At 38.3% G+C, this 15,033-nt stretch overlaps 1 gene segment (V, D, J or C); it reads right to left on the bottom strand.

Annotated features, from left to right (window-relative positions):
• Window positions 1–3,631: 3,631 nt before the first annotated feature.
• On the bottom strand, window positions 3,632–4,281 carry LOC130876656 (immunoglobulin kappa variable 4-1-like). The segment is given in 2 exon segments: window positions 3,632–4,011; window positions 4,215–4,281. Coding segments are annotated over 2 exon segments (429 nt in total).
• Window positions 4,282–15,033: the final 10,752 nt, after the last annotated feature.

Genomic DNA, 15,033 nt, shown 5'->3' with positions numbered 1-15,033 from the left:
ACCCTGACTGCTCTTAGGACTGGAGAGGGAGAGGGAGTGGGAGGGAAATGGGAGAAGGGGAGGAGATGGAAATTTTTAATAAATAAATAAATAAATAAATAAATAAATAAACTCTGTTCCACAGGTTCTCCTTTTTAAAAATCAAGATTTCTAAAATAACATGGTCGAGATGTGCAGTGAAAAGACATAGCTCGGATCCTGAACTTTAGTGATCAGCAACTCCAAGGAGGTTTTTGTTTATCCCTGGAGATCTGTGTGAGGAAGCTCATTACTCTGTTGACAGAAATAGGTTACAGTATCATCAACTTCCACCAGATGAAGGGTAAGGGTGAAGGCTGTCTCAGACCCACTGCCACTGAACCTAGCAGGGACCCCAGATGCTAGGTCAGATGCAAAAGTGATGAGGAGCTTGGGAGGCTGTCCTGGGTTCTCTGTTGGTTTCAGTTCATATAACTAATGTAATATTCAGTGACATTCTTTCTGACCCTACAAGAAACAGTGGCTCTCTGCTCTAGAGATACAGGCATCAAAGTTGGAAACTGGGTCAAAAAAATATTTCCTGTGGAACCTAAAATGCTAAACACACCTTGCTGTCACAGATTTACTGAAGGCATTGAAATGTAAAACCCTCATGTATGTAGAATTTATAACAGCAGCCATGAACTACATTCTGTGAAGCCATAAAATAAAATGGAAACCTAACACTATTTAAACGCTTTAATTTCAATAATCAGAATATCTAGTCATGACAAACAGTGATAGCCACAGTGATTGCTCCTAGCACTTCAGCTTCTGACTTACCCAAATGAGGAGAACACTTGACCCCATCTCTGAGAGCTGGAATATAGGTTGCTTCTTGTGCACTGACAAACAGCCTTTAAAGATGCTCTGCACAATCTGCACCCTAGCTAAAGTCTCAATATGCAAATCAGCTAAGATAAAACTTGACTTGGTGCTCAAAGGGCACCTGCTCTTGTGTCATCCTATGACAGAATTAGCAAAGAAATCTCTAGAACATTCTCAGTAGTGCACCCCAGGTGGCATTTTTCCCTGGCCTTCTGAAATCACTTTCTGTTTTTCTTCAATACCAGGTGAGGATTGCAATGCAATTATTCTGCTTGCTCTAAAGAATGTGGATTATAGAAGCACTGTGATCCCTCTGAATTAAAGTTTTAAGAAATTATTTTTATATTTATTCTATATGTATTTGTATTTTTTATGCATATACCACATTTGTGGTTCTTGTCCTTGGATTCCAAAGGAGGTCGTCGTGTCCCTTGGAATTATTTTGGCAGATGGCTGTAAACTGTCATTTGGATCCTGGGAACTGAACCTATGTCCGGTGTAAGACCAGGAAGAACTTTTATTCACTGATCCATGTCTTTAACCTAAAGTAATTTTTGTATCTTATAACAACAACATATTTTGCATTTGAATAGATACTTCTCAACAAGAGAAAATAATTGGATTTAATAAGATTGAGAAAAAAGTATGTGTTTTGTGTTCAGATTAGAAGGAAAAGTTGGCTACACTAAGAGGCTTTAATCTAAATGTCATCAGAAGCAAAGGAGGTAATGATCTGTGAGAAAAGAATGAAAAATGAGACAGGAAATGTAAACTTGTAATGAATAAGTATCACTGAGAGTAAGGCAGGTCTCTCCATCTTCTTACTCCATATCCAATACTGAGTCCACATAAAGTCTTCACAAATGGAGGAAATTATTACCCTGTAACCAAAAACATATCCTCAGAATCCACAGTTCCTGTCAACGAACATTCAGTTTAGGGGCCCTAGCTTGGTCTGTGGACAGAATGACAGATATTCCATAAATGTCTCTTCTATGAAACCCATGGAAGACAAGTATAGTGGACTGTGTGTCCATTTGGAAAGACAGGACTACAGCTTTTAATAAAATCCTCAGATTTCCTGGACTTGATGTTCTTTCATAATCAGCATTTCCCTTCTCTGTGGCACCTGAACTGGAGGTACTGACAATGTGAGGGCAAGTTGTACATTTCTGTTTCCAGGTATTTGACAGATAGAAATGTCTCAGACACTGACATCCTCACATAGCATCATTATAATTCAAGAGACTGAGTGAAGCTCAATTGGGAGCATGGGACAGGGGTAAAGGGAAGACCAGGGGGTGGGAAGTTAAGAATGGAAGAAATAAAGAGAGCATGAGGGTATGGGTTGGTTAAGATGAAGGAAAGGACAGAGAGTGAGTGAAAGGAAAGACGTATTTCAAATGTGGGAACCATTATTGGGTAGCCGGAAACCTAGAACCAGGGAAATTCACAGGAATCCATAAGGATGACCCAAGCTAAAACCCTAAACAAGAGTAGAGAGGGTACCTAAACTGGTCTTCCCCTGCAATTAGATTAATAACTGTTGTCATCACAGGACATTCATCCAGCAAGAGATAGAAGCAATACTTCTTAGTAGTATTCACAGTTAAGTAATAGGATGAGTTTCGAGAGACCAGGCAAAGAGAGAGAAACAATAATATTAGTAAAGAGGTCATGACCATTTGAGCATACCAACAAAAACTGCTAACCTGAGCTAGTGGGAACTCATTGACTCTGGACTGATGGCAGGGAAACATATATAGGACCAAAATAGGTCCTCCTAATGTTGATGACCTTTGTGAGTCTTGGGCAGATTGTGGGGCCTTTTGCTGTGGGATGAGGATTTATCCCTAGTGCCTGAACTGTCTTTTTGGAGCAAATTCTTTTTTAAGGGATGCCTTGCTCAGCCTAAATATAGGGAGAAGGCCTTGGTCCTGCCTCAAAGTATTGTGACAGCCTATGTTGACTCCCAATGGAAAGCCTTACCTTCTCTAAGGAATGGATGGTAGGTAGAATAGGAAGATTGTGGGTGTAGTAGGAGGAAGAGAGGGAGTTGGAACTGGCATAGATATGTAAAATAAGAAAAGGACATTGAAATAAATAAGCAAGAAGACAAAAAAGCAACTAAATACAATGAATTTATTTCAAATAAAGATTTTAAGGGGCAGCAAGATGCATTGGATGGCAAGACACTTGCCACCAAACCTCATGTCAAACTTGACTTTGATTCCCAAAACACAAAGGACAAAGACATAATCATGGCCAAGTGTTCTTGGACCTCCAAAACTCTGCCATGTCAAATATGTACCTAGAATCAGGCCCATATATATACACGGACAAACACAGGCACACATGTATAAACACAGAAAAGACTACTTAATTAACTAAAATGTAATAAAAATAAAATTATTTTTGGAAAGGTAAAGAAAAAAAGAAAATGTAGCCCAGTAAAAAAATTATATATCACCACAGAATCCATTAAAAGAGCAAAAACATTTTTCCTACAGTTCGAAACCTTTTGCCATCATCATTGTTTCTTCCCATAGCATCTTATGTTTGACACTGAAAGTCCAGAACTATAAAAGATAAATCTCTATTATTCAAGCAGCAGAGTTTGTGGAAAACAAAGATAGTATTGAGTTCTTTGCAACATTTAATTTAAGGTATTTTCATACCTTATGACATAAGAGATATTGAATCCTTCAGTTTTGCTAGGCATTTCAAACATTTACATCACTGCTTGAACACACCAGCCTCAAGCAGCAGGGGGAAGTGTGCAGGTCTAGGGCTGTGTGGTGCAGGCAGCTGGTGAGAATCTCAGAGAGGTTTTTGTTAGAGGCTGAAGCACTGTGGGAGGAGTATCATAATGCTGCATACAGTAGTAATCTGCCAGGTCATCAGCCTGGACACTGCTGATGGTGAGAGTGAAATCTGTCCCAGATCCACTGCCTGTGAAACGATCAGGGACCCCAGTGTGCCGATTGGATGCCCCATAGATCAGTAGTTTAGGAGCCTGCCCTGGTTTCTGCTGGTACCAAGCCAAGTAGTTATTGCCACTGTATAAAAGACTCTGACTAGACTTGCAGCTTATGATGACCTTCTCTCCTGCTGACACAGCCAGTGAGGATGGAGACTGGGTCATCACAATATCTGCAGAGGCACCTGCAACAAGCAATAAGAATGATGATGCATAATATAAAAAAATAAGATACAGTACCAGTCTGAATTTGTCATTTAATATCCTTTTAAAGTCATATTGTCTGAGTATTATTGAGTAAGACATATTCTGTCATAGCACACATTGTAAATTTCTTACATACAAAGAAGTGACTCTATAAAGATGATAATACTTGTGAATTTCTCACCAGACACCCAGAGCAGCAGGGACATGATAACCTGGATTTGTGATACCATCTTGCTTCCTCTGTCTCTCTGATGTATCTCAGCTCTCACTCAAAGGGCTTACTTAGTTTATAAATTCTAGGAGGTTGGGTTGAGCTTGAGAAGCCCATGCAAAGCAGCCACCAAATACATAAGGAAATGTCTGAGCAGTGTGTGTGAATAGCTGCTGTCAATCAAAAGGAAAAATAACATCATGAGGAGTGTGAGCAGTCACTGAATGCTATCATCTTACAGCACTCAAACATATATCAATTAGGCACTCTAATAACAACTTTGGTTTAAAATCCATGATATTTTTAAATCAGTTTGTTTTGAAGAAATGTTAGGAAAGCAACCTAAGAGTAACAATTAATGTTTAACCAAAAAAGATAAATATGTTAAAAAAAATCACAACAAAAAGGTACTTAGAGTAAAAAAACATGCAATAAAAGAAAAATAGGTGGAGGGAGAAAGAAAAAAGACAGAGAGAGAGAGAGAGAGAGAGAGAGAGAGAGAGAGAGAGAGAGAGAGGAAGAGAGAAAAATTGAGGCTAAATTTGCAGATTTTTTTCCTTTATCTTTAAAACCACTCTTATACAAATGTATAATGAACAGTGCCACAGAGGCTGTGCTCCAGTTTCCAGACTAAACAAAGAGCAGCTCAGAATTCACTCTGTGTAAATCCCGGAGAACATTAACATTGCTATAAGCGAATCTTAAAGCTCAAAGGAATGGTACACGATGCAGAAACAAACAAGTGTCATGTGCACAACTAAGGGAACTGAAAGAAGATGATAAATTTTTGGAAATAGAAGAGGAAGAAAACAAACTTGATTTTTTTTCAAAAAGTTTTTGCTGTAGTCTAATATTTACCAAGGGTGGTTACTTTAAAAATGCATATTCTATGATAATTTACAATTTAGCAATATTGAGACTGGGTGAATATGGTCTGCTTGATATAGTGAACATTAAAAAAATATTTACAGAACAAAGTCATCTTATATAGAGGGCCAATTATGATCTGTATAGAAACTCTGTACAGGAGTGACATGAGGTAGCATTTTTGCTGAAAGGCTTAGCAAACCAAGTCAGGAGGAGGCATACCTCTTCCATCAGTAGAATGCCCTGCCAATAGTCAGTCCTTAAGAACACAAATTTGCACTCTAATTCAAAGGCTACATTAGGTTGTGGTTTGTCTTCTGATGAGATGTTTTACATAGTATATTACAGAGAGAGTTATTCCCATAACAGCAGGCTTTTTGTTTAGATTAACTAGGGCACGAAGGTCTTGAAATTATTTGCAACCAATTTACTAGTTTATGAAACAATTGTCAGGTATTATGGGAACCTAGTTTGAATCATGATTTGAGTATTATTAAAAGAGCACTGGCTTTGCAATAAAGTATACAGTTATTAATCAAGTACTTGCAAGTATTAATCAAGTACTTGCAAGTATTAATCAAGTACTTGCAAGATAGCCTAGACATTTGATATTGGAATCATTGTAGTTATCTGACATTAACATTTTAGCATTAATCAAAGATTATTATTGAAAATTAAATATGGATTTTGGTAGCATCCATTTCCCATTTATTTGCATTAATTATATAATTTTATACATCAACCTTTCAGGTAAAAAAGTTAATTTATTTCTAATAGGCATATTCTGATGTCCTTTGTCATCTTCTAACACCATCATAAGAAAGAGCTAAGCAGAATGTGGATTAAGGAAATTACCAGTCTCAAGGTCAAAAATATGACAGATGAATAACTCTGCTCCAGTCAGTGTCTAACAAGTTCTGCTGTGCTCTGGATGTTTGTAGATGCTTATACTTTGCTTTGTGAAAGCTGAAATGAGATAAGATTGAGGATTCAGATCATTAATGCTGCTCATTCAAACAGGACACTTGGAGACTGGGTTATACAAATCCAAAGGCTCCTTCTTCAGTTAAACATGTATTTTCACAATATGTAAGGGAAGAGCATGGAGACTAAAAGGACAAAATTCTCTTGTTCTATTGTGCATAGTAGAAAAAGCCAGAAAATCTTTAGTTACTGCTTTTCCCACAAATCAAGTTTCCACCCTTGTGCATCAGATTCCTTGGGCTATGATCAAAAGTGAACTAACTTTAAACCTATTGGATGAAGACAACAAAGATTAATTTGTTCCCAGCTTTGGAGCCAGGAAGTCTGATGTTGATGACATTAGCTCATGGCACACAGAACCCTCTTCCATGAATGTCACTGTGAATGAAGGTTCAGGGAAGACACATTTCTTCCTAAAAATCAGCATAATGGAAACTGAGGAAGTTGTCATTAAATATGGTGTAAAATTAACGCTATCTCCACCTACAGTACAATATCCTAAAATGCAACACTCCCAAAATACTAACTTCTATTGCATATTACTTATTATTAGATCATCATAGAAAAGTGCCTGAAATTCTATGAGAGAAAAAACGATGGACCACCGTATTACAGGTGAGTCCTATATACCGTGAGAAGAAAAGCGTCACCCAGGCAAAACTTAATTGTGCTTTCAGCTCCTTTATTTTCAGAAGAGACTTGTGGAGCAAAATAATAAGCCTTCTCGAATCTCTTCTTAATAAATTGATTTGATTGAGGTAAGGAAGTTCTAAGTTTCAATAAACATGGTTGGTCTGAAGTCTGTTAGTGGTTTCTACATGATTTTGTAACTTGTGAATTCTTATTATATTTGGCAGTGAGTTAGAAACCACAGTAAAAACATAAAATCATTTATTTTGAATGGTGAATTAAAATATATTAATTTTAGTAAATTAAAATGATATCATGAAAGTGATAATAAATATTGAAAAGACAGAGCAGAAAGAACAATCAGTACATGCTACTGAAGGGACTGCAAACTGGTGCTGATGCTGTGAACTTCAGTATAGAGGCTTCTCAGGGTAACATCAAATCACCACATGATTTAACTACTTCTGCACTATGTAATTTTCTGAAACAGATGTAAATCATCTTAAAAGAGACATGTTTCTACATACATGTTTTTTACTGCATTGGTCACATTAGTCAGAATTTAAATCTACCCAGTGTCTTTCAACAGATGGATCAATAAGGGACAAATGTGCAGAGATGTTTATTCAACTATAATGAAAATGGAAATCACATAAGTGTGTTAACTTTTTTAATGTGACTCAATATACACATTGGATTTAGAAAAGACTCCCTGCATATGTGAATATATACTTTTTTCCCCTGCATTTGTGAATGGAATTCAGCCAACTTCTCCTCTTCTAGGCTCATTAAGAGTAGTCTTGAAATCTTTTATATCCTTGAAGTTTTTCTTACTGCATGATCTGTCAATAACTGTGAAAGTCATTGGACAGGTGGCAGGGTGGTACAGGAGTGATTGATTCAGAACATTTCTAAAGTCAAGGTAATCTTATGAAACTTAGTGGAACCAAATTGAAATAAAAAGTTTATACTGGTCTTATAATGAGATGTTTTTGAATGCCTTGATGAAAACTCAGCCTTGACAACACTTTTACTGTAACCTGTAAGAGCCTGAGGATGTGACCCAGACATAGCCTGCTCAGATTATAGGCTTTGAGTCACTGAATTTGTGATAACTTCTTGTACACCATGAAAAATGACCTAAAGTACAGTTTCAGTATCCTGAACTAGGACCATATACCTGAAAAACATAAAGATGGACATCACAAAATAGTGCTAAGGATCATTTTACTGATCTTTCTCACTCCACATGGGCATGATATGAACGTCCAAAGGAGGCTTATGAAGATGTACAAAGTTTCTACTAAGTAAAGCTTCCATGATCATGACTTCTGTGATTGAGTCTCTGGATTTTATGCACCTGCAATGGAACAACACCTAGAATATGAAAAGGAACTAGGTGTGGTATCCTGTAATTTAGCTGTAAGGGTGAAGAGGCTGGTGGGTTGCAGGTTCAGGGTCACTGTGTGCTAGACAGCAATTTCTAGGTCAGCTTAAAATATATGGTGAGACTTTATACTCTTCTACCTAAGAATATAGCAGAAAGTGAAGGAAAGCAAGAGAGAATGTGGCCTCATTATGGAAGATGCTCTAGAAAAAAGATGTAGTGTTGCGCAAGTAGACAAACAGTTAAAGGGTCTAAGTTCATGGAGTTTCTGTGATGGACACAGAAATGCAGATCAGAAAATAGGCAGTAAATCAGATGTAGGAGGCTTGTGTGTGTGGCCTGCTGAAATAGAATTTTGAAATTTCAAGCTAATACAAGTGGAAATGTAGTATTAGAGTGAGGATGTCAACTTGTATCTTCAAGACAACTAACAATCTTCAATATTCAAGGCTCTTAATTTGAGCATCTAATAAAAGTTTCCTGTACATATTAAAGGATTTTCTGTCTTGTCAATCTATTAAACATAAAAATTACATTTTGAAAATAGTATCATGGAGATATTAAATGAGGGGGCAAATTGAAAACTTATAAGGCACACATGGTGAGATAATCACATATATTATTTTAAAAATCTCTGTTTAACAGGTTTACCCTTTTCAAAAAAAAACAAGACTTTTAAGATAACATTGGTGAGATGTGTGGCAAAAAGACATAGCACAGATATAAAACTTCAGTGATCAGGAACCCCAGGAGGTTTTGTTTAGCACTGGAACACTGTGGGATGATGCATTTCTCTGTTGACAGAAATAGTTTGCAGCATCTTCAGATTCCACAGGATGGAAGGTGAGGGTGATGTCTGTTTCACACACACTGCCACTGAACCTGGCAGGGAACACAGATGCTAGGTTAGATGCAAAAGAGATGAGGAACTTGGGAGGCTATACTGGTTTTTCTGTTGGTTCCAATGCATATAACTAATGTCATATTCAGTGACATTCTTACTGAGCCTATAGGCAATAATGACCCTCTGCTCTAGAGAAACAGGCATTGAAGTGGGAGACTGGGGCAGAAAAATGTCACCAGGGGAACCTAAAATGATAAACCCCATGCTATCTCATTTACTAAAAGCACCCAAGTGTAAAAACCATCATGTATGCAGTTCTTATTTTTATTGATTTTATTGAGCTATACATTTTTCTCTGTTCCCCTCTCTTCCACTCCCCTTCCCCTTCAATCTCCAATAGTCTCCATGCTCCCAATTTACTCAGGAGATCTTGTCTTTTTCTACTTCCCATGTAGATTAGATCCATAAATGTCTCTCTTAAGGTCCCCATTGCTGTCTAGGTTGTCTGGGATTGTTATTTTTCGACTGATTTTTTTTTTGGTGTCTTTTTTTTTATTCCTTTTTAATTAAAATTTCCACCTTCTCCCCGTTATCCATTTCCCTCCCCTCCTCCCAAATATTGCCCCCTCCCCCCACTCCCCTCCCCCTATCCCCACTCCTCTTCTCCTCCCCCCACACCATTCCCCCTCCCTCTCGATACTGAAGAGCAGTCCAAATTCTCTGCCCTGCAGGAAGACAAAGGTCTTCTATCTATGTCCAGGAAGGTGAGCATCTAAACAGGCTAAGCACCCACAAAGCCAGTTCATGTATTAGGATCGAAACCTAGTGCCATTGCCCTTGGCTTCTCATCAGCCTTCATTGTCCGCCATGCTCAGAGAGTCCAGTTTCAATCCAAGCTTATTCAGACCCAGACCAGCTGGTCTTGGTGGGCTCACAATAAATCAGTTCCACTGTCATAGTGGGTGGGTGCATTCCTCGTAGTCCTGGTTTCCTTGCTCATGTTCTCCCTCCTTCTGCTCCTCATTTGGACCTTAAGAGCTCAGACCGTTGCTCCAAACTGAGACTCTGTCTCTACCTCGATCCATCGCCAGATGAAGGTTCTAAGGTGATATGCAAGATATTCATCAGTATAGGGTCATTTCAGGTTCCCTCTCCTTAGTTGCCCAGGTACCAGCTGGGGACATCTCCCTGGACACCTGCTAACCCCTCTAGAGTCAAGTTTCTTGCCAACCCTAAGATGGCTCTCCTAGTTAGGATATATACTTCGCTGCTTCCGTATCCTCCCTTCCTATATCCCAACCATCCTAATCCCCCGAGCTCCTCCCATCCTCCCCTTCTCATGTTTCTCATCCTATTTCCCCTTTGCCCCTTGCCACCTCACCCGCAAGTTCCCAGTTTTTGCCCTGCAATCTTGTCTACTTCCCCTCTCCAGGCGGATGACTATATGATTTTCTTTGGGTTCACTTTCTTATTTAGCTTCTCTAGGATCACAAATTATATGCTCAATGTCCTTTATTTATGGCTAGAAACCAATTATGAGTGAGTACATCCCATGTTCCTCTTTTTGGGTCTGGGATACCTCACTCAGGATAGTGTTTTCTATTTCCATCCATTTGCACGCAAAATTCGAGAAGTCATTGTTTTTTACCGCTGAGTATTACTCTAATGTGTATATATTCCACACTTTCTTCATCCATTCCTCCATTGAAGGGCATCTAGGTTGTTTCCAGGTTTTGGCTATTACAAACAATGCTGTTATGAACATAGTTGAACAGATACTTTTGTCATTTGATGGGGCATCTCTTGGGTATATTCCCAATAGTGGTATTACTGGATCTTGGGGTAGGTTGATCCCAAATTTCCTGAGAAATCGCCACACTGATTTCCAAAGTGGTTGCACAAGTTTGCATTCCCACCAGCAATGAATGAGTGTGCCCCTTTCTCCACAACCTCTCCAGCAAAGGCTATCATTGCTGTTTTTGATTTTAGCCATTCTGACAGGTGTAAGATGGTATCTCAAAGTTGTTTTAATTTGCATTTCCCTTATAGCTAAGGAGGTTGAGCATGACCTTAAGTGTCTTTTGGCCATTTGAATTTCTTCTGTTGAGAAATCTCTGTTCAGATCAGTGCCCCATTTTTTTATTGGGTTCATTAGCATTTTAAAGTCTAGTTTCTTGAGTTCTTTATATATTTTGGAGATCAGACCCTTATCTGTTACAGGGTTGGTGAAGATCTTCTCCCAGTCAGTGGGTTGCCTTTTTGTCTTAGTGACAGTGTCCTTTGCTTTACAGAAGCTACTCAGTTTCAGGAGGTCCCATTTTTCAATGTTGTCCTTAATGTCTGTGCTGCTGGGGATAAACGTAGGACGTGATCTCCTGTACCCATATGTTGTAGAGTACTTCCCACTTTTTCTTCTATCAGGTTCAGTGTGTTCAGACTAATATTGAGGTCTTTAATCCATTTGGACTTGAGTTTTGTGCATGGTGATAGATATGGATCTATTTTCATTCTTCTACACGTTGACAACCAGTTCTGCCAGCACCATTTGTTGAAGATGCTCTCTTTTTTCCATTGAATACATTTAGCTCCTTTATCAAAAATTAGGTGTTCATATGTTTGTGGGTTAAAATCAGGGTCTTCTACTCGGTTCCATTGATCGACTTCTCTGTTTTTATGCCAATACCAAGCTGTTTTCAATACTGAGGCTCTGTAATAGAGTTTGAAGTCAGGGATGGTAATGCCTCCAGACGATCCTTTATTATATAAGATTGTTTTGGCTATCTTGGGTTTTTTGTTTCTCCATATAAAGTTGATTATTGTCCTCTCAAGATCTGTGAAGAATTTTGATGGGATTTTAATGGGGATTGCATTTAATCTATAAATTGCCCTTGGTAGAATTGCCATTTTTACTATGTTGATCCTCCCAATCCAAGAGCAAGGGAGTTCCTTCCATTTTCTGGTATCCTCCTCAATTTCTTTCTACATAGACTTAAAGTTCTTGTCAAATAGATCCTTTACTTCCTTGGTTAGGGTTACCCCAAGATATTTTATGCTATTTGTGGCTATCATGAAGGGTGATGCTTCTCTGATTTCCATCTCTGCTCCCTTATCCTTTTTGTATAGGAGGGAAACTGATTTTTTGGAATTGATCTTGTATCCTGCAACACTACTAAAGGTGTTTATCAGCTGAAGGAGTTCTTTGCTGGAGTTTTTGGGGTCGCTTATTTACGCTATCATATCGTCTGCAAATAATGAAAGTTTATCTTCTTCCTTTCCAATTTGAATCCCTTTGATCCCCTTATGTTGTCTTATTGCTATTGCTAGAATTTCAAGCACTATATTAAAGAGGTATGGAGAGAGTGGACAACCTTGTCGTGTTCCTGATTTTAGTGGAATAGCTTTGAGTTTCTCTCCATTTAATTTGATGTTAGCTGACGGCTTGCTATAAATAGCTTTTATTATATTTAGGAACGACCCTTGAATTCCTAATCTCTCTAAGACCTTTATCATAAAGGGATGTTGAATTTTGTCAAATGCTTTTTCCGCATCTAATGAAATGATCATATGGTTTTTTTCTTTCAGATTATTTATATGATGGATTACATTGATAGATTTTCGTATGTTGAACCAGCCCTGCATCTCTGGGATGAAGCCTACTTGATCATAATGGATAATTTTTCTAATGTGTTCTTGGATTCGGTTTGCCAGTATTTTATTGAGTATTTTTGCGTCGATGTTCATGAGTGAGATATTGACGCAAAAATACTCAATAAAATTCTCTGTGGTTTTGGAGCCTGTCCTGGAACTAGCTCTTGTAGACCAGGCTGGTCTCGAATTCACAGAGTTCTGCCTGCCTCTGCTTCCTAAGTGCTGGGATTAAAGGCGTGCGCCACCACCACCCGGCTTGGATGACTAATATGTAGGAAGCATTCCTAGACTGTTTCCAAACTACTTGTTCTTCTAAGCAGCACAGCCATAAAAATTAGAATAGTCATAAAAATTCAGTCTTAAAAGCATGCTATAAAGATATTAATTAGGATTAGTATCTTAAAATGATTAAAGCATACTTTAGCACTGAGTGCTCTCTTGGACCTTCAATTCTAATTAGATATAAGGTGCAGCATACATGTCCTTGGGTGGAGAGGACACTGTTTGAATAACAGGCTGTATAGAGAGAGGGAAGCTGCTGCTTCAGACACTGCCTAACAGGCTGAGCTCTAAATGGAGTTTATGATTCTGAGTGCAGAGTAATAACCTATCACATCTTCAGTCTGAGTGCTGATGGTAGTGAGAATGAATTCTGTCCTAGACCCACCGCCACTGGACCAGGCAAGATGCCTGGTATATAACTAGATGAACAGATGAAGGGCCTGACTCTGCTTTTGTCAATATCAGGCTAAATATCTTGCTGTTAGAGCTCCATGTAGAAAGCATTCACCTTTCAGCTGATGGTGATACTCTCTGCTGCAGATATGGACAGTGTGGCTCTATAGTTCACCTACTTCCCTTCACAACCTATTACTCCTTCAGCCCTCAACTGAAGGAGCCTATAGGACATAGCTTCACCTAGAGTTATTAATTGGAAATAGTGTCAGATCCAAGCTCTGTTAAAGTATGTTTTAATTTATGCACACAATCAAATGCATATCTAGAACTCCACAATGTGGTATGTAGATGGGATTGTAATTTACTATCACTTCAATTTCATTGAGTTTTTTGGTAGGATGACTGCTGATGTGAGACATGCAGCAAGAACTTTTTTGGCTGCTATTCCTATTTTACCTCCTATGATATTTACTCAATATCATAATAATTAATTATCTGCAACATATTGAGGTTTTAAGAATTATATATCCGCTCATCTTGTTGACCATTGCCTACAATCTGAGCATTTGCAATGGAGGTTAAGGCAGTAGGAAGAGGAATTTTCATCCAATCCATGCTAAACAGTCCATGCTACACAAGAACAGAGTCAGACATGATCTCAAATATGTAACTCAAATGTATAAAAAAGACACACACTGCTCTCTCCTACTACATCAACATGCACAGATGATATAATTTATATGACATTAACAACATAATTCTCTATTCCATAATATTATTTCACTTCTTCAATGAGGCCAAACCTTCTTCTCTATATGAGAGAGTAGTTAGTATTGGCAATTAGATGAAATTAGGCAAAAGTTTACCCAGAAAATAATATAATGAAGAACAGTTACAATTGTGAGAGCAAGGAGCCCACCAATAGCTTAAAAACAAAAACTAAAGGTATAGTGTCTTCCCGATCCTAATTACGGAAACATAGGAACTAGAGTGCTGTCTCAGCAGTTAACTGTACTGATTGCTCTTCCAGGTACACAGGATCAATTCCCAGGACCTAAATGGCAGTTCACTACTATTTGTGACTCTAGTTCCAGGGAATTTAAAATGCTCTTCTGGCTTTTGTAGAAACTGTATGCATCAGGGACACAACAAACATACAGGCAAAGCACCCATATACATTAAAATTAATTCATCTTAAAGCCTTGACGTGGAATTATAGGCTACCAACATCTTAACTTCCGGTAATTGAGTCTTGTGTTGAACTTCTGGAAAATGATAAATTTCTTTAGTTCAAGCCAGAAACTGTGGTAAATTTTTGAAGAAGAAATAGCAATTACACACAGAACTTAATTACATTGTACTTCATGAATCTTAGAAACACTGTGCTTATTAATAATCTGTGGGATGATATAAGTTTACTCATCAATGTGCCAGGCATACTGGCGGGAAGGGAGATGAAGAAAGTATACATGGCTGTGTGGTACACACAGATGTTGAACTTCAGATAGGAGCTTTGTGTTAGAAAGTAAAGCCCTGTGGGAGAAGAGTTGTAATGTAGCTGATAGCAATAATCTTTCAGATATTCAGCATGGACATTGCTGATGGTGATAGTGAAATCTGACCCAGATCGATTGCCTGTGAAATGGTCATGAACTCCAGATACACATGTGGATACCAAAAGAATCAGCAGTTTAGGTGCCTGCCCAGGCTTATGATGATGCAAGGCCAAATGATTCTTTGGATATTGCTGT

This window comes from Chionomys nivalis, chromosome 1 (assembly GCF_950005125.1).
Source record: "Chionomys nivalis chromosome 1, mChiNiv1.1, whole genome shotgun sequence".
NCBI lineage: Eukaryota > Metazoa > Chordata > Mammalia > Rodentia > Cricetidae > Chionomys > Chionomys nivalis.
The sequence above is the reverse complement of the archived record's forward strand: the minus strand, read 5'-3'. Positions and strand labels throughout refer to the sequence as shown.